This window comes from Euleptes europaea, chromosome 19 (assembly GCF_029931775.1).
Source record: "Euleptes europaea isolate rEulEur1 chromosome 19, rEulEur1.hap1, whole genome shotgun sequence".
Lineage (NCBI taxonomy): Eukaryota > Metazoa > Chordata > Lepidosauria > Squamata > Sphaerodactylidae > Euleptes > Euleptes europaea.
In genome coordinates, this window is record NC_079330.1 from 12,788,453 (window position 1) to 12,809,264 (window position 20,812).

Sequence of the window (20,812 nt, forward strand, 5' to 3'; positions counted from 1 at the left end):
TAGCTCTCTCCTCCATGAACATGTCCACTCCCCTCTTAAAGCCATCAAGCTAAACAACCCTAAGCATTTTAACTGCTCCTCATAGCCATGAGAGTCTTCTGCAGCAAAAATAATCAGGAGTCGTGTGGACACATGTGAACATATGAAGCTGCCTTATGCTGAATCAAACCCCTTAGTCCTTCAAATTTAGTTTTGTCTACTTAGACTAGCAGTGGCTCTCCAGGATCTCAGGTACAGGTATTTCACATCATCTACCTGGTTCCTTTTTAACTGGAGATGTCGGGGATTGAACCTGGGACCTTGTGCATGCCAAGCAGATGCTCTACCACTGAGCCACAGTGCCTCGTGATAACTCAAAACTAACAAGATTTTATTTCACCATCCGCTTTTGTGGTGTAGAATCCACTTTGTTAGATCTAGAAGACAGAAGGCTCTTAGGCATGTTTACTTGCTTGTTTCACTTCCCTCATTCCTTCATAATAACATAAGAAAAGCCCTGCAGGATCAGACCAAAGCCCATCAAGTCCAGCAGTCTGTTCACACAGTGGCCAACCAGGTGCCTCTAGGAAGCCCCCAAACAAGACGACTGCAGCAGCACCATCCTGCCTGTGTTCCACAGCACCCAAGATAATAGACATGCTCCTCTGATCCTGGAGAGAATAGGTATGCTTCCTTCCTTCCTTCCTTCCTTCTTTCTTTCTTTCTTTCTTTCTTTCTTTCTTTCTTTCTTTCTTTCTTTCTTTCTTTCTTTCTTTCTTTCTTTCTTTCCTTCCTTCCTTCCTTCCTTCCTTCCTTCCTTCCTTCCTTCCTTCCATCCACTTCACCCAAAGAATCTATTCATGCACTAAGAATCTATTCATGCACATTATAAAGTCTTTGTGGCTACCAGGACAACGTCTGAGCAGACATGTTCTACATGAATACATGAGGCTGCCTTATACTGAATCAGACCCTTGGTCCATCAAAGTCAGTATTATCTACTCAGACCGGCAGCGGCTCTCCAGGGTCTCAGTCTGAGATCTCTCACATCACCTACTTGCCTGGTCCCTTTAACTGGAGATGCCGGGGATTGAACATGGGACCTTCTGCATGCCAAGCAGATGCTCTACCACTGAGCCACAGCACCTCCCCTCCCTAATGTTCTGTGATTCCCCAGTGTATGTGAGTACGATTTAGCTCAGGACCATGAGGCATAAGAAGAGAGAGCTTAAGCCTTCCCTCTGCACCATTCCCTCAATCTGAAATTATATTTATAATGCTGATTTTCAAATGCAAACATTCTGTCAGCGGGTCACCTGGAAAAGCTAATACAATTAAAACATTGTAATACATAAAAACTAATATCTGAGAAGGAAGCCTTTCTTAGCCCCGCACATAATTAACTTACAGAATTCATTGCTGTGAGACGTAGCGATTAATTATGCTCCAGCACCTGCTGGTTCCACTCACATCCTGCTCACTGGTTGGGAGCAGGGATCTAATAATCCAGCGAGCTGGTTTAATGCACTCAAAAGAATCTGGATGTGTCCGTTTGCATGATCACGACTATTTTATCATGGGATGAGACTTCCACCCTGGCTACCCATCTGCTGCTGCCATCTCCAACATTAAAAAAAACTCCACGTAGTTAAGGGGAGGGGGGAAGAAATCATTTTGATATTTTTGAGATGAGACTTATTACTTAGAGTCTCTGTGTGCCTTCAGTGTCTGTCCACGAACCAGCTCCTCTTTTTTTTTTAAAGTTCTTTTTATTTACGAACCAGCTCCTCTTGCTCAGTTCTCAATGAGATGCTGCTGATTGTGCAGGTGCAAAAAGCAGCCAGTGCAATTTAGCCAATGTTAGTCATTTAAAGAATCGGTGCACCTCTGAATGTTGTTGGAAAGGGTGGCAGTGTGCATATATGAGAAAACTGTGGTCATAATGCTTTGCTTGTGGACTTCTCAGAGGCATCTGGTTGGCCTGCATTGGATGGATGTTTTGATCTGATCCATCTGCACTCATCTTATGTTCTTAAGAACAAATATGAGCACTCAAGATGAATGGAATTGGATCAAAGCACGATCTGATCTTCCCACTGCCCCTTCCAATGTCCCCATTGATGACAATTGAAAACAGGATTCGAAACACGTCTGCATGTGCAATTTCCTCCTTGTTAAGAAGAAGAGTTGGTTTTTATACCCCGTTTTTCTCTACCTTTAAGAAGTCTCAAAGCGGCTTACAATTGCCTTCCCCTCCCCACAACAGACACCTTATGAGGTAGGCGGGGCTGAGACAGTTCTGAGAGAACTGTGACTGGCCCAAGGCCACCCAGCTGGCTTCATGTGTAGGAGTGGGGAAACCAACCTGGTTCACCAGATTAGCCTCCGCCGCGCATGTGGAGGAGTGGGGAATCAAACCCAGTTCTCCAGATTAGAGTCCGCCGCTCTTAACCACTTCACCATGCATGTAGGTTGTTGATAACATCTGAATGCTCTTTTACAAGAGGACAGATATTGGTAGGGTTGCCAACCTCCAGGTACTAGCTGGAGATCTCCCTCTATTACAACTGATCTCCATCCGACAGAGATCTGGTCACCTGGAGAAAACGGCCCCTCCCCAAACCCCACCCTCCTCAGTCTCTGCCCCTAAAACCTCCCACCGGTGGCAAAGGGGGACCTGGCAACCCTAGATATTGGCTTAAGAGCAGGGGTTGCTGAAGAGGCTGAAGATACGTTCTCTGGGCACATTCATATAGCAAGCAAAGCAGGTTTATGTTCCCAGCAACCCTGCGGATAGTTTAGGCTGAGTCAGAAGGCCTTGCCCAAGACTCCCTAGTGAGCATCAGGGCTCGGCAGAGGCATCAACTCATCTCTTCCCAGCTGAATTCCAATATTCCCTTTGACAGCTCTCATATTTAATATTTACATAATGCTTTCTCACCCCCCCACCCGCCCTTCGAGCCCAGAAATGCCACATATATTATCTTGGGTAGCCCTGAAGACATCCATAGAAGGGAGACAGGATTATAACTCCTCCATTACAGATGGGTGTGTGGGTGGGGGTGGGGGGAGGTGGCCAAATGGTAGAATTGCCATGCACAAGTTCCCATGTTCAATCTGTGTGTGTACTTGTGTGGGTTTAAAGTGCCATCAAGTTGTATGGTGACCTTCTATGGGGTTTTCAAGTAGGGTTGCCAGCTTCAGGTTGGGAAATACCTGGAGATTTTTGGGGGCGAAGACTGAGGAGGGCGGGGTTTGGAGAGGGGAGGGACTTCAATGCCATAGAGTCCAAATGCCAAAGCGGCCATTTTCTCTGTAGCACTTTCACACATGCCGAATAATGCACTTTCAATCCTCTTTCAATGCACTTTAACAGTAATTTCGCTCTTTCACACAGTGAAATCCAGCTTCAAAGTGAAGTGATCTCTATCGGCTGGAGATCAGTTGTAATAACAGATCTTCAGCCACCTCTTTGAAGATGGCAACCCTATTTTCAAGGCAAGAGAAGAGCAAGGGTGGTTTGCCATTGCCTTCCTCTGCACAGCAACCCTGGGCTTCCTTGGTGGTCTCCCATCCAAACACTAACCAGGGCTGACTCTGCTTAGCTTCTCAGATCTGACAAGATTGGGCTGTACCATGCTGCCTTCCTTCCCTCATGTTCAATCTCCAGTTTTTTAAAAAAAGGAACAGGTGGTGAGGTGAAAGACCTCCGACTGAGACTCTGGAGAGCTGCTGCCAGTCAGAGCAGACAATACTGACCATGATGGACCAACTCCATCATGGGAAAAAAGATGTAGACAACCTGGAATGTGCCCAGAGGAGGGCAACAAAGATGGTGAGGGGTCTGGAGACCAAGTCCTATGAGGAAAGGTTGAAGGGGCTGGGTATGCTTAGCCTAAAGAGGAGAAGACTGAGAGGGGATATGATAACCATCTTCAAGTACTTGAGGGGCTGTCATATTGAGGATGGTGCCGAGTTGTTTTCTGTTGCCCAAAAAGGTCGGACCAGAACCAACGGGTTGAAATTAAATCAAAAGAGTTTCCGTCAAGACATTAGGATTAATTTTCTAACAGTTAGAGCGGTTCCTCGGTGGAACAGGCTTCCTCGGGAGGTAGTAAGCGTTCCTTCCCTGGAGGTTTTTAAGAAGAGGTTAGATGGCCATCTGTCAGCAATGCTGATTCTGTGACCTTAGGCAGATGATGAGAGGGAGGGCATCTTGGCCATCTTCTGGTCACTAGGTGTATGGGAGAGGTAGTTGTGAGTTTCCTGCATTGTGCAGGGGGTTGGACTTGATGACCCTGGTGGTCCCTTCCAACTCTATGATTCTATGATTCTATTCTAACTCGGTACAAGGCAGCTTTATGTGTTCCTGTGGTGTGCCTTGCCTCAAGGCCGCACAGTAAGTTTGTGGCTGACTGAGATTTGAAAAGGGGGCATTCCTGCCCCACAAGTTGTATGTAACCGTTACATACAACTGCTTGGTATAGGAAATTCAGAGAGGTTACCACACAAATAATCCTCTTTGCAATGAAAATCTGACAACGGTCAGGTCTATTGATAGGGTTAGGTTCGTTAATCCCATTGTAAGATTGTCATTCCTGACCCATGGGGGTGACGTCAGATCCCGAAATTTTCTAGGCAGACTTTGTTTTACAGGGTGGTTTGCCAGTGCCTCCCCCAGTTGTCTTCTCTTTACCCCCAGCAAGCTGGGCACTTGTTTTACCGACCTTGGAAGGCTGAGTCCATCTTGAGCCGGCTACCTGCAATCAACTTCCGTCGGGATCGAACTCAGGTCGTGAGCAGAGCTTGGACTGCAGCACTGCAGCTTACCATTCTGCACCATGGTGCTTGCACAGGGGACCTTTACTTTTTTAAAGATTGTCATAGCCTAGCCTAGGCCAATCTCATCAGATCTTGGAAGCTAACAAGGGTCAGTCCTGGTTAGTACTAGGATGGGAGACCACCGAGGAAGTCCAGGATTGCTAGGCAGGTTGATTATTTTTTTAAAAAAACTGGAGCTTCTCAGTATGGAACCTGGGACCTCCTGCATGCAAAGCAGACGCTCTGTCACTGAGCCATGGCCCCTTCAGGTGGGTGACAATAACGGGTAAGGGTCAGATTGCCAACCTCCAGGTGGTGCCTGGAGATCTTCTGGAGTTACAACTGATCTCCAGACTACAGAGATCATGGAGAAAATGGTTGCTTTGGAAGGTGAAATCTATGGAGTTATACCCTGGTGAGCTCGGTCCCCTCCCTAGGCTCCACCCCCAAAATCTCCAGGAGTTTCCCAACATAGAGTTGGCAACATTCTCAAGCCACACTAGGCACCAATGTGAAACTGGGTGGCTATCAAGAAAGAAATTGGCCCTGTACAAAAGAGACTCTACTTTCCCAGAAACTCTTGGCACAAATGCCCATGACATCCTAACTTTATGCTCCCATAATTCACAATGGTACCCATGCTAAGGGCAAAAAATTTCACAAAGACTCTACAGTTGGCTGGAGTTCAGCAAACTTTCTTTTTCACTGGCTCCCATTTGAGTAAGCGCTGGTTGCCCTCACACTTCTGGGGGTAGTTTGTTTTTATTGGGTTGTACGCAGTTCCTGGACTTGTAAAATGTTGCAAAGGAAATAAATCATCGGGAACAAGGACATAACCTTGATTCTCCCTGCAGTATCAATGCATTGCCTAAGGCAGTCACAGAAAGGAAGAACCATTATATCAGCATTCAAGAACACACAAGCCCTACCACTGAAATGCTGTTCATCAAACAGCTCTGAAGAAGGAGAAGGAGAAGAAGAAGAAGAAGAAGAAGAGTTGGTTTTTATATGCTGACTTTCTCACTCTGAAAGGGAGGGCATCTGGATAGACAGGTGATTCCCCTTCTTGTAGTCAGGGTAGGCAGGAGAAGAACGCCCTCCTTACCTCTGAGTAGACAGAACCCTAATGGTAAGTAATCAGGGGTCCATTTTCTATCACTTAAGGAAAAATCAAACCAGCTTACAATCGCCTTCCCCTCCCCACAACAGACACTCTGTGATGTAGGAGGAGCTGAGAGAGCTGTGACTAGCCCAAGGTCACCCAGCTGGCTTCATGTGTAGGGATGGGGAAACAAATCCAGTTCACCAGATTAGCCTCCACCGCTCATGTGGAGGAGTGGGGAATCAAACCCAGTTCTCCAGATCCGAGTCCACCGCTCCAAACCACCGCCCTTAACCACTACACCATGCTGGCTCTCACAGGGTTGGAAGGGGCCATACAGGCCATCTAGTCCAACCTCCTGCTTAATGCAGGTCCTGCTCAGATTATTCCTTTTTTGTCCTCCAACGGAATACCGTCAACATTTTTCAGTGCACTGGAGAGAGTTGCATACCATGATTCCCTTTTGTGACATAGAAGTCTTTGCCAAGATGCTCTGGGCTGCACCTTCAAATTCCCACTCACACCATACCTTCAGTACTCCCTCCCAGCGTGTTTCGCTGTTGACCCTGTGACTGCTCCATCACTTAGGTCTCCCTCTGGAGTGGAAATGTGCGTAGTGATGGATATCCGCTAATGAAGATGGACTTGGAAAGCCAGATTGCTGGAGCTCCAGTCAGACCTGCCCCCTGCTGCCCTCATTTCCACCCCACTGTTCACCATATGGGTTATGTCTTCTCGATTATATCATCCATTCCCTGCCCCAGCCAAACACAATTTTGCAGCTGGGTTGGGTGCATTGTTTTGCCTTCATCTTTTCTTTTTCTTTTTTTACGGATGGCCAGCCTCCGACCGCTTCTCTCATTTCCTCATGTCCTCTTCCATTAATCCGATGCTCTCTGAAACCTTAATGTTTTCTAAAGAAGAGATGGACCAGATGGGGTCTCGGTCTTATGCAATGCTGTGATCGAAGTGGTAATGGAATCTTTGCCCTGTTAAATTAGTGTGGTGTAGTGGTTAAGAGCAGTGGACTCTAATGTGGAGAACCAGGTTTGATTCCCCATTCCTCCGCATGAGTGGTGGACTCTAATCTGATAAACCAGGTTGGCCAAACTAACAGAATTCCTACATGGAAAAGATATGGAAGAATAAAAAAAAAACATGGATGAAGGCTATCACATATTGGGATAAACTGGCAAAAATGGATTTTAGTACTTTAGTTAATGAGTTATAGAAATAAGATTTATACTTTTATGTTATTGTTAATATCGTAATTTTTAAACTGTTCAGACACTTCTCCGGAAGTCTGGTGATGGGTCACTTTTTATGGTGGGTGGTGGGGAAAGGGTATTTTTGAATTTTGATTGGCAGGTCCGTCTTCGCCACCAGCGGGAGATTTTTGGGGCAGAGCCTGATGAAGGCGGGGTTTGGGGAGGGGAGGGACTTCAATGCCATAGAGTCCAATTGCCACGGCAGCCATTTTTCTCCAGGTGAACTGATCTCTATTGGCTGGAGATCAGTTGTAAGAGCAGGAGATCTTCTGCCACCACCTGGAGGTTGGAGAGAATGAAGGCTCAGTGCTGTATAGATGATGGAAAAGATCCAAACAGCACTACAAGGTAAAATAAACGCAAGATAAATTTATAAAGGTGCAGGTAAGTGCAAGGAGTGAACATATGTACAAAAATTAAGGGAAACACAATCAGGTTTTTTTTTAAACAATTAGCATAAATAGTACAATTGGACAATCTTGCTGGACTATTTATGCTAATTGTTTAAAAAAAACCCTGATTGTGTTCCCCTTAATTTTCGTACATATGTTCACTCCTTGCACTTACCTGCACCTTTATAAATTTATCTTGCGTTTATTTTACCTTGTAGTGCTGTTTGGATCTTTTCCACCACCTGGAGGTTGGCAACCCTATTGATGAACCTATGGGCAGGCTCCCTAGAAAGCCGCTTCATGTACCTATTTCTATAGCGCTTCCAATGTTCAAAAGAGCTTCACATTTTTTAAAAAAGAAACTGTTCTCAGTAGTGGTTGCGCACCCCTGGAAGAATCTCACAGCGTGCGTGAGCCAGCCCGAGTATTTCCTGCGCAAATAATTGCCCAGACTGACTGACTGACAACCCGCTTGGCTTCATGCTGCCTGCATGGTTGGGAGCTGGAGACGGCTTTGGCTTTGGAGAGATGGAACCTTTCCCAGCCTGTCTGGGTTCCACCAAGGGAGCCTGGGCTTTGGAGCCTCCGAAGAGTGTTAGCCAGGGAATTACAATCCAGGCGCCTCCCCAGGACGGCCGCCTTTCTGACAAGAAGCTTTTTTCCCTTGCCCGGTGGCCGCTGCTCCCGGCCGATTGCAACCCCTCTGCTTTCGGACCAGCCAAGCGCAAATCAAAGAAGGCAGAGGAACCTCCGGAATGGCAGGAGGGCGGCACATGCTGCGATTCCCCTCCCTTTTTCTCTAAGCCTTGTTAGGTTGGCAGTCTTCCTTCCGCCAAGGAGAGGTCAGCAGGATGCGGTCCAGAGAATCTCAATGCAGGTCGGTGCCGCAGAACAGCAGATGCTTCTGTCTGCTAAGCCCGGGTGCCCGGCGAATTCTTTGTAAAATCGCACGGTCAGCGGAGTGTGCGGTGCTGCGTGTCTGGCCCTTTTAATAAGAAGAGGCTCATTTAGGCTGGCTAATGTGGAGGGGCTTTCTGGAGGATTCAGGAGCAGTGTTCTGCTGAAATGTGGAAGGGCTGATATAGGCTGTTTACGCATGTGAGTTTGACCTGAGGTTCGTTGCTCGCTGGACTCACACTTTCCTGTCGGGAGTCTATGCACCAGCAGTCTCCAAGCTCAAATCGGGAAGTATTTGTATCCCTGCCCCTTGAAATGCTGCTTCGTAATTGGCTCCAGGTATTTCCCAACCCGGAGCTTGCAACCCTAGTGATGAATCTTCTGGAGGCTGAGGACAGTAGGCCTTTAATCAATGTGCCCTTTGGGGCATTCCAGGAAACTGGGAGCGTCCAGAGGAAATCCCTGCTAGTTTAGGGAACCCTGTTTTAATATCAACCTGGATTATTTTATCCAAGCCTCTGGCAGTTATATCAGAGGGTCTTTTGGGGGACACGATTACAGGGGTCGCAGTTGGGGGCGGGCCTCCCTTGCAACACCCTCTTTCAAAGCAGGATGCAAATTCTTAAACGAACTAGGGAGAGCTGCAAAATCCAGTCAGATTGGATTTTGCAATCGAAATAAGGCCCCCCTCTGTACTGCTCATAGGATGCCCCCCCGTTCCAAGGGACTTTTGATCTGGCCAAGTCTCAGGTCATTTAGGCACGATCGCTTTAACCTCCTTCATTCCCTGTTTCAGCCAGGATCAAAGTAACCCGGGTTGGGAGAAACTGTATGAATTGGCTGGAATGATCAGGGACGAAACTGTGTGCTTATGGAAGCATGAATACAGACAAGCAGTCTCCCAAGTTCAAATCAAGTCCCACCCCTTTAAATGCTGCTTTGTAACTGGCTTTCCTCGCAAGAGATTTCCTTCCCCCCAAACCCAACTGCCGCATAAAAAAGCATTTTAAGAACTAAGAACAAAAAACGGAGCAATCTGAAAGAAGGGGGGGGGGGGAATCCAAGCCTCACTTTTAAAAAGCCTTTCTTTTGCTCAGAAAGAGCTCCGAGGTAGCAGGAAGCACTTGAATCCCTGCCTCTTTACACACTGCTTCATGATTGGCTGTGAGAGAAGCCAATCTTCTGTGCTTCCCCTGTTGGGCTATCCGCATGCTGCCTTGAAGAGGGGTTTGGAAAAAGGTGGGGCGAACTTGCTCAACCCGAGAATGTTGTATGCTCGCTCAGTGATTCTGGAATGAGCCAGGATGAACGATTAAATTTGGGCCAGAAGAGGAATGGGAAAAGCCAGGTTCATTTTTAGTTGAAACAGGGTTGAGCTGACAAGGAATGGGGTAATGTGCATACAGAAAAATTTGATCCTGGCTGAAACAGGGAATAAAGGAGGTTAAAGCGACCATGCATAAATGACCTGAGTCTGAAATGCAATCTTGGCACTTTGAGATTGTTCTATTAGCGCCCGGATCATGTCTTAAAGCCCAGACGTTTGTCCTTTGCAAACATTAACGCAAGCTATTTAGGTCACACCCTCCAGGATAGGAGAGAGCTCAAACCCTAAAGGAGACCGAACTGCTGGAATCTGCTCATCCGTCGCGGGAACCGATCAGGACGATCAATGAACGGGAAACAAGAGAAAGTGGTTACTTTGGAGAGTGAACTTCTTAAGCCTCCAGTGGCTTCTGACATCGAACGAGGGAAGAGAGCGGTGGAGTCACCTTATCAAGTGGCGTCACACTTTATGTGATCAAGCTACAGCCTGAGGACATTACACTTGCAAATTCCGTTTTTGTTGAAGTGTTGCAGCGCACACTGTTTTCAGAGTGGAAGTTCGCCTGGTGAAATAACCTTTTCTGGCTAATTAAGGCAGCCTGCCGAGATCCCTTCTTCCTCCAATTTTGTTTGCTTTGCTGGAAAATTGACATTGCAATTCACATTCATTTGCATAGCAAAGTACTCCGTGCATGGGTATTTCACCAAGAAATATATGAATACATGCAGTCACTTCTGGGGCTCTGCCATTAACCTGCCATTTTTGATTTGGAGTAGAAAAGATATACTGTAGTATATATACATATATACAATATGTATATCTGTACGTAAGTAGGTATATGTATGTGGATATGTTTATGACTGTAGTGTTGGGAGTAGCATTTATTAGCCATGTATTTAGATCAGGGATTTATCATTTTAGATCAGGGGGTTATCATTTTACTGTAGTAATAATATCTGATAGTTTTAACTTTTTTGGGGGGGTATTATATCAGATTTTGCTGGTCTTTGACTGTAAATAAATTGAATTGAAAGAGAAATTGAAATTGAAATACTGTGGCAGGAGCTGTATACTACGGAAGGGTAATAAATTTACCCCCCCCAACCAGAATATGTAAATATTCAGCCTTTAAAACTCATGTTGGGCACCATCATTTCCTCTGCTTGTTTCTACTTCTGAGTTACCTTTCCTCTCTGACTGCTTCCTCCTTTCAAACTCAACCATCTGAGTGATGACATCAGATTAGCATCAGGCTATGAACAGGATATGTGCCTACACTAGATGTCACTAGAATAAGTCAGGACAGTTGAGAGCAAGTGTGGTGTAGTGGTTAAGAGCAGCGGACTCTAATCTGTAGAACCGGTTTGGTTTTGGGGGCGGAGCCTGGGGAAGGCAGGGTTTGGGGAGGGGAGGGACTTCAATGCCATAGAGCCCAATTGCCAAAGTGACCATTTTCTCCAGGTGAACTGATCTCTATCGGCTGGAGATCAGTTGTAATAGCAGGAGATCTTCTGGTATTAACGGTAAAGGTCCCCTGCGCAAGCACCAGGTCATTCCTGACCCATGGGGTGACGTCACATCCCGACGTTTCCTAGGCAGACTTTGTTTGCAGGGTGGTTTGCCAGTGCCTTCCCCAGTCATCTTCCCTTTACCCCCCAGCAAGCTGGGTCCTCATTTAACCGACCTCAGAAGGATGGAAGGGTGAGTCAACCTTGAGCCGGCCACCTGTAACCAACTTCCTTTGGGATCGAACTTAGGTCGTGAGCAGAGCTTGGACTGCAGTACTGCAGCTTACCACTCTGCACCACGGGGCTCTTTCTTCTGCTATTACCTGGCAGTTATAATAGAAAATAAACGCCTCTATACTCAAACAGGTATACAAAAGTGAGTATAGGCAAAACATTGTATCACATTCAAAAGGAATCCTAGTTAATGTACCGTTTCAACTTTTCTTCAGTGTGCACTGTCATCAGCGAGATAAGACAAACTATACCATATCAATATCCATTGGATTCTTCTCATAGTGTGCACTGAAGAAAAGTTGAAATGGTACATTATCTAGGATGACAGTTTGTGCATTATATCTGTGCTACCATACTTCGTGCTTACTACTGTGAAACTTGTGTGTGTGTGAATAGTGCCGTCAAGTCACAGCTGACTTATGGCGACTCCTTTTGGGGGGTTTTCATGGCAAGAGACTAACAGAGGTGGTTTGCCAGTGCCTTCCTCTGCACAACAACCCTGGTATTCCTTGGCGGTCTCCCATCCAAATACTAACCAGGGCCGACCCTGCTTAGCTTCTGAGATCTGACGAGATCAGGCTAGCCTGGGCCATCCAGGTCAGGGCAAGATGGCAGTAGAGGACAGCACTTCAGTAACTACATAAGGCGTTGCTTTTTCGACGGCTAATCATGAAACTAGGTGTTTTCCGTGCAACACATTAGCGATAGAGCAGGCAATCAACCCGAGCCTTTTTCGGTGAGAGCATTTAGTGGCAATAACTATAATAACCACTCCCCTCCCTAAATCCTCCCCTCCCCAGGCTCTGCCTCCAGATCCCTAGGAATTTTCCAGGTTGGAGCTGGCAGCCTTCCTACCAGGATGTGTTTGCAAAAGGAAGTCAATTTGATGAATGGACGGTGCAATTTGGTAACTGTCCTTTGAGGGAATGGTTTCATTTTTTTCAATCGTGCTTTTTCTGATTTATTTAAAATGGATACAAATATCATTTTTGTGCTCTGTTGTTGCTTCCCTCGGGGTCCTGATACTTGGCAGAAAGTTAAAAAGCATTTCAAGTAACTAAGTAAGTAACTAAATGGGCCGAAAAGGCCCCAGCTGGGTGGTGCTTTTTAGCTCTTACAGAAACAGACATGCAACCAATTTGTTCTGCTATTACCCTGTGGTCGGGCTTTCCGAGAGGGCAGGAAAAAATCTTATGCCAGGAGGTTCATTATATTTCGAGTGCCACCTCAACCCCGCTCAAGCATTCTGGAGAGTAGTTATCCGTGGGGAGGGGAAAAAAGGGAACATTTGAGGCTTAGGGAAGGAAAGAAAGGAACTCTCTCCCAACTCGAAGGGGGGCGCGGTGCGCTTCTTTTCAAAAGGGAAAATCCACAGTAAAATAAGTAAATATCCCTCCTGCGTGGCGAGGGACCCTGAATCTCGCTGATTATAGTTATTGCCACTAAATGCTCTCGCCGAAAAAGCCTCGGGTTGATGGCCTGCTCTATCGCTAATGCGTTGCAGGGAAAACACCTAGTTTCATGATACGCCGTCGAAAAAGCAACGCCTTTGTGTGTTGGTGTTGTGTGTGTATACGGAGAGGGTAAAAGGCCCTGAGCCAGAAGAGAGCACTTCTAGGTTAATTCTCCTGCTTTTATTTTTCAAGTGCAAAGGCCAAGAATAGACTTTACCAATGAGAGTCCTAGCGGAAAGACAGGCAATGGACTGCAAGGCTCAGAGTGCCTATGTATTTTAAAATGTTGTTTCGTCATGATTCCAAAATGTGAAGGGTTCCCAGTGGGAGAACTCATAGCGGTGAGTCTAGGGTCGCCAGCTCCGGGTTGGGAAATACCTGGAGATTTTGGGGGTGGAGCCTGAGGAGGGTGGGGTTTGGAGAGGGGAGGGACTTCAATGCCATAGAGTCCAAGTGCCAAAGCGGCCGTTTTCTCCAGGGGAACTGATCTCTGTCGCCTGGAGAGCAGTTGTAATACCGGGAGATCTCCAGCCACCACCTGGAGGTTTTGGAAATTAGCACAGACACGAAAAACGTAACGAAGTGCAAAAGGTATATTAATATGCTACACAATTATACAATGAAAAGGATTCTAACACACTATTATAACAACTACATCTATCCTAAACTAAAGTGCAATGATTCATCACAATGGACATGAAAGTCTCAATAGTACAAGGTTCAAGTCTCCATACAGGTAAGATGGTAGAATATTTACTGTAATGAGATATAGTGCTGATATAACAATATATTCTTCTTATTTTCTAGGATCCTTCATCAAGGTATCTGAAGAAGAGAAATTTCATCCAGAAGGGGATACGGCCATTTCGGAGTCTTCAACAGTCCCGCTTCTGATCAATGCAGATTTTCACAATTCATTCTCATCTTCAAATGTCAGAGTCACATAAGGTCATGTTCCATCTTCCTACTTTAGGATAGCTTTCTGAGTTCCCAGGGAATATAATAATATAATATATTCAGTAATATAATATATTCAGTAATATAATATATTCAATAACAACATATTCCCAGGGGACTCAGAAAGCTATCCGAAAGTAGTAAGATGGAACATGACCTTATGTGATGCTGAGACTCTGACATTTGAAGATGAGAATGAATTGTGAAAATCTGCATTGATCAGAAGTGGGACTGTTGAAGACTCCGAAACGGCCGTATCCCCTTCCGGATGATATTTCTCCTGTTCAGATACCTTGATGAAGGATCCTAGAAAATAAGAATATATTGTTATATCAGCACTATATCTCATTACAGTGAATATTCTACCATCTTACCTGTATGGAGACTTGAACCTTGTACTAGTAAGACTTTCATGTCCATTGTGATGAATCATTGCACTTTAGTTTAGGATAGACGTAGTTGTTATAATAGTGTGTTAGAATCCTTTTCATTGTATAATTGTGTAGCATATTAATATACCTTTTGCACTTCGTTACATTTTTCTTGTCTGTGCTAATTTCCAAAACTTTGTGTTACTTGCACAGTGGTGTCTATTTTTCCAGCAACCACCTGGAGGTTGGCAGGCAGCCCTAGTTTCACACATTTTTAACAAGGCCTGCCATTTGCATGGCGCATGAGGGGGCCTGTAGACTTCCACTCACTGTGCAGATAGCACAACCCGCAGGGTGGTTGTTCCATGTGGCAGCGCATATGTGCTGATTGGTTTGTTTCTTCATCCTCGTAGAAGGGGCCAGGGCATGAAGGCCAGGGCAGCTGTCCATATGGTCCCCTTCCCTCTATGCAAATTGCAGTGTGCTCCCAGTAAGCATTGTGACTGAGCCCTGGTCTCTTTATTGAAGAGTCCCTGTGAAGTGTTATATCCCTCTTCGTCACTAATAGGATGTTTTTGGGGTGGAGCCTGAGGAGGGCAGGGTTTGGGGAGGGGAGGGACTTCAATGTCATAGAGTCCAATTGCCAAAGCGGCCATTTTTCTCCAGGTGAACTGATCTCTGTCGGCTGGAGATCAGTTGTACTAGCAGGAGACCTCCAGCTAGTACCTGGAGGTTGGCAACCCTATGTATCTGACAAGTAAGGACCGTAGCTCACTGACAGAGCACATGCGATTCAATCCCTGGCAATGATAATCCCTGACAATGATAATCAAAGGATCTCAGGTAACAGGTTCTGGGAAAGACCTACCTCTGCCTGAGATCCTGGAGATGGACCAAGATAGATGGACCAAGGATATAGCACAGCTATTGATGCCCAAAGGGCTTCCTTTTCTTCATGCCACTGGAAGCTGGCTCCTGGGGAGCACAGCATTTCCTTTTGCTGTCTCCAAACAATTTAGTAGTGTGTTGCCTAGACAACCAGAACTCCCACACATTGCTGTTTTATTCCAAAAGACATTCTGCTGTTATCTGCACCTCTCTCTCTCTCACACACACACACACAGAGAGAGAGAGAGAGAGAGAGAGAGAGAGAGAGAGAGAGAAGATGTTGATGTCATCTGAGATACTTTCCACAGGTCCTCCATTCTTAGGGTTGCCAGGTCCCTCTTCACCACCGGTAAAGGATTTTGGGGCAGAGCCTGAGGAGGGCGGGATTTGGGGAGGGATTTCAATGCCATAAAGTCAAATTGCCAAAGCGGCCATTTCCTCCAGGTGAACTGATCTCTTTTGGCTGGAGATCAGTTGTAATAGCAGGAGATCTCCAGCTAGTACCCAGAGGTTGGCAACCCTATCTGACCTTCATGGCCCATAGGTCTTCTTGCCTTAGAACCACGGGATCATCTGGGATTTTCATTTGTTGGTTGGGTCTTCTGGTCTTGTGCTTCCATGTCTGACCAACATGTGGGAATCATGAAATGTGAGGCTAATTGAAATGCTCAAGGAACCCCCAGGTCAGGACAAAACCATCCAGGTCATGACAAAACCCCCACATGGAAATCAAAGTCAGGTATTGGTGGGAATCAAAGTCAGTTATTGGTGGTGGAAAGCATCATCAAGTCGCAGCCAACTTATGGCGACCCTGTAGGGTTTTCAAGGCAAGTCATGAATAGAGGTGGTTTGCCATTTCTTGTTTCTGCATTGCAACCCTGGACTTCTGTGGTGGTCTTCCATCCAAGCACTAACCAGAGCCAACCCTGCTTAGCTTCTGAGATCTAATACAAGCGGAGTAGCATGGGCCATCCAGGTCAAGACAAACCAGTTATTAGTGTCACCTAAATATCATTAACCTTAGTTCAGATGTCTGGCTAAGGAATAGGGTTGCCAACCTCCAGAAGATGTCTTGCTATTACAACTGATCTCTAGCCGATAGAGACCAGTTCCCCTGGAGAAAATGGCCACTTTGGCAATTGGACTCTATGGCATTGAAGTCCCTCCCCTCCTCCAGACTCCGCCCTCCTCAGGCTCCACCCCAAAAACCTCCCACCGGTGGCGAAAAGGGACCTGGCAACCCTATGGCTCCTGCACATCGCTACCTCTTTCTCCTGGGAGAGGAAATTTCAAATTGTATTAAAAGAATCAGCCGGTGCTGGAGATTGAGTCTGACATGCCATTATACATGACAGCCAGGCCAAGGGTTTTTATTAAGGGAGAGTCTCACTTTCATGTGCTCCTTGGAAACCTGAACTCCTGCCTTCTCCCCAGCGGCGTCTGGGAGTTACCTGCTGATGTGTGGCAGATGGGAATGCATCCCTGTGTTGACTCTCAATTGCTTTTGCTCAGAAAGCAGAGCGAGGGATGTCAAACACAAAGCTTGGGGGATGTGAGCAGGCCCTTTGGGGGTTCCCAGTTGGTTGCGCGGTGCTCCTACAGCGCTCCGCTCCAAACGGCTGAATCTTCGGGGCTAGGAAGCGATGCACTTGGTGGGGGAGGCAGAGAGGTTTCTTGACTGATGACTTCCACTGCCTGCTGTAGCAATGGCTTCTTTCCATTTCATCAATGCGGGCAGTGCAGGCCACCAGGAGGGTGCTGGGGATAAAATTTGCAGCCAAGGGTGTTAGGGGAGTGCCAGGTTGCCAGGTCCCTCTTCGCCACTGGCAGGAGGTTTTTGGGGTGGAGCCTGCAGAGGGTGGGGTTTGGGGAGGGGAGGGACTTCAAAGCCCTAGAGTCCAGTTGCCAGAGCGGCCCTTTTCTCCAGGTGATCTGATCTCTATCGGCTGGGGAGGAGTTGTAATAGCAGGAGATGTCCAACTACTGGAAGTTGGCAACCCTACTGCTGGCAGACAACCTGAAGTGATGTCACTGCATTGATGTGACATTCTAGGATGCCCCCAGGAAATCCTAGAGCATCACACTGACCCAGTGACATTATCACAGGTTATTCCCTGGAAGTAACATCTTGAGGTCCATGCAACGCCTTCCCCAAGCCCTGCCCTCTCCTCCTCTCCCCTTGACATTACCAAACGGTGACATGTGGGGTGGAGGGTTTGATGATGAGGGGTCAGGAAGAGCAGGTGGGTCTGATGGGGGCAATGCTGGGCACTTGTCAGAGGCTTTTTAGGTACACGTGGGATTGCGTTGGTCCCTTGTGTCACATAATCATAGAATCATAGAGTTGGAAGGGACCACCAGGGTCATCTAGTCCAACCCTCTGCACAATGCAAGAAATTCAAAACTACCCCCCCCCACACCCCAGTGAGCCCTACTCCATGCTCAGAAGATGGCCAAGATGCCCCCCCTCTCATGAACTGCCTAAGTTCATAGCATCAGCATTGCTGACAGATGGCCATCTAGCCTCTGCTTAAAAACCTCCAGGGAAGGAGCGCTCACCACCTCCCGAGGAAGCCTGTTCCACTGAGGAACCGCTCTGTTAGAAAATTCTTCCTAATGTCTAGACGGAAACTCTTTTGATTTAATTTCAACCCATTGGTTCTGGTCCGACCTTCTGGGGCAACAGAAAACTCGCTGAGAAAAAAAACCTTGCTGAGTTGGTTGCAGTACCACCATCGGCCCATCCCCAGTGGTGGCACTGTAGAGCAACAAGGAGCAGCTCCCTCTTCTAATGAGTCCGCAGTATCTTACCCCCCCCCCCAAGGACGAGGCTCAGGATGATCAAACATTGCAGATTAGCTGGTGGAGAATAGACTGTGGCTCGTTTCACTTCCACCACACCATTTCTTATGAACCTCATATAAGGGAGTTGTGTTACTGCTCCAGAGATAAATGGAATGGAAACAGTTAATCTCTAGTTTCCTGGATAATGGTGCTGGGACTGCATTTTCATAAAAGAAATTTGTGGTTCCATAGAACACTGTCAGGTTCCTGGAAGTCCTAGGGCTGCTTGTGATGGTCCTTTTGATCATGCCAGATCTGCTTGTGCGTCATGCCCAGTCAGCAGGCCCCAGTGCAGCGATTCTCCTGCCTCGTCTAGCTCTCTTTCATTTCATTTAAGGGCAAAGTTTTATAGCCTGTTGGACGGCGGAGCAGGTTTATCTCAGGAGGTCTAGATTACGGTATTGGGTTATGAGTCAGCCCGGTTGTTGCTAAGGAGAACCAGGGAAATGCTCAATGGATGTTAGACATTACCTGGAAGTATTTATATGCCAAGAAGTAGTCAGTGGGCTTCCTGAGGTGGTGAAACCATGCTGGGACCTGGGAGGACAATACTGCCCTTTTATGTTCAGCCTTTGGAGACTCACTGCAAGAGGTCACCAATGTACAACCCAGGAGGTTCCCTGTTGAGTGCTGGCTGATCCCAACAAAAGAAGGTCAAACGTAAGAGAAAGGAGATTTGTGGTGGGGTGGGAGGCAGGGAGCTTGGTCTGGAACCGCAAAGGTGAGAAAGGAAACCCTTATAGGGTTAACATCAGGATCTATTAATGCTCTTTTCTCCCTCTCTCATAATACTAGAATGGTGGGTCATCTGCTGAAGCTGGAGGGTGACAGATTCAAAACTGGTAAAAGGAAGTATTTCTTCACGCAACACATAGTTAAATTGTGGAACTCCCTACCCCAGGATGGGGTGATGCCAACTTGGAAGGCTTTAAGAGGGGAGTGGACATGTTCATGGAAGAGAGAAGTATTCAAGGGTACTAGTAAAAATGGGTACTAGTCATGATGCATACCTCTTCTCTCCAGGATCAGAGGAGCATGCCAAATATATTAGGTGCTGTGGAACACAGGCAGGATAATGCTGCTGCAGTCATCTTGTTGGTGGGCTTCCTAGAGGTACCTGGTTGGCCACTGTGTGAACAGACTGCTGGACTTGATGGGCCTTGATCTGATCCATCATGGCTTTTCTTATATTCTTATGTTCACTTGTTTGCTTCACCAACTGTTTATGTTATGGTTTGTCTAACACGGTCCTGTGTCCATCTGCAGGTCAGGTTGCCCCGTACGAAGCCATGCTTGGATTTTAATAGCCATGTTTCGACTTGCCATGGATTTCACTTCCTGCGAATCGTTGAGCCAAGGGCATCGGCTCCAGCTCTTGCAGAGACCCGCTAACTTGTACGGATTCCCCCCTAGTTCTTTGTGGCACCTTAAAGGCGGGCAGCAAGCGAGGATTCGTGGGCTTCCAGGGAGCCGCCCGTTCCCCTATTTGGAACAGTCTAAGGGACAAACGCCAACTTCTCGTTCCAAAAGGCTGCACAAAGCCGTGGACCTCCTCTGGAAAAGCGGCCGGCCCAAGCACTTTGTGGAATCCAACCCTTCCTTGGCAGAGTATCAGACTTATTTGAAACGGAGGAAAAGGAATGTCCCGGGAATCGTCAACCCCACTGTGGAGAACGGGGTGATTGTGTGGGGGTCGACGAGCCCTTTGGAGTCCGTGGACGCGGATACGCTCCCTCACACCAGCACCAAAAGGAGTACGCCAACCATCACTACCACCACCATTGTTACCACCACCACCACTGCTGCTTCCACAACAGTACCGCCCAAAGGGCCCGGGCCAGGGACCGGCACACACAAGAACAACCCCGGTACTAGGGTTAGCACAATGGAACCGCCCGCCACTCCCGGTGGCAATGGAAAAGATGTTGACGCTCCTCCGCCTAAGCTACCGGGGGAGACTTCAGGTAGATATAAATATATTTCCGTGTAGGCGGGTTAATGTTCCATTCGAATTGTCGATGCTTAGCAACTGGGAGGGGGAAAGAAAAGACAGCCTGTACTTCCCGTAGGGTGTGCGCGGCGTCCTGTCGGGGTGTTGCCCTTCCGACGCAACTGCCGAAGTATTTCTGTCGCCTGACAATACCAAAGCTCGGAAGAGCTTTTCCTTTGGCAAGAATGAATGCCCTTCCTTCGGCGGTTTGGAGGGCAGATATTTAAAAAGCGCCATACTCAAACAGAACATGTAGATGCTCACATGACAAAGTTGAAACTATTGAGCATGTATTCATGGAGTGTCCCGTATTTAAAGAGCTGAGGGCCAGTTTAATTACTCCTTTATTTTAAAATATGGAAATGTCCATTGAGGAATCTGGCTGTACGAGGGTGCAAGCAACATGGCTGTTATCGGATCGTCTGTTGCAAAATTTATAGGGGCAATAGTTAAATACCATAGTACTCAGTAAGGCATTATTTTATTCATTTATTTTCTGCTCAAGGCTATAGTGGTATGAGCAGTGATAGATAGATAGATAGATAGATAGATAGATAGATAGACAGACAGACAGACAGACAGACAGACAGACAGACAGACAGACAGACAGACAGATGATGTTAGTCTATCCTTTGAGGCAGCCATTTTCTCCAAGGGAACTGATCTCTGTAGTCTGGAGATCACTTGTCATTCTGGAAGGTGTGGTGTGGTAGGGTCTGAGTTCATACAGGGAAAGTCTAGATTCCATTCCAGTAGATAGATGGATGGATGGATGGATGG

At 46.9% G+C, this 20,812-nt stretch overlaps 1 protein-coding gene across 1 annotated transcript in view; it reads left to right on the top strand.

Annotated features, from left to right (window-relative positions):
- Positions 1-20,812, top strand: part of AJAP1 (adherens junctions associated protein 1) — a 137,142-nt gene that overhangs the window by 36,723 nt on the left and 79,607 nt on the right. Inside the window, exon 2 of the mRNA XM_056864895.1 lies at positions 19,309-20,006. Coding sequence (XP_056720873.1) covers positions 19,309-20,006 — 698 coding nt within the window. The remainder of the gene's footprint in view (positions 1-19,308; positions 20,007-20,812) is intronic.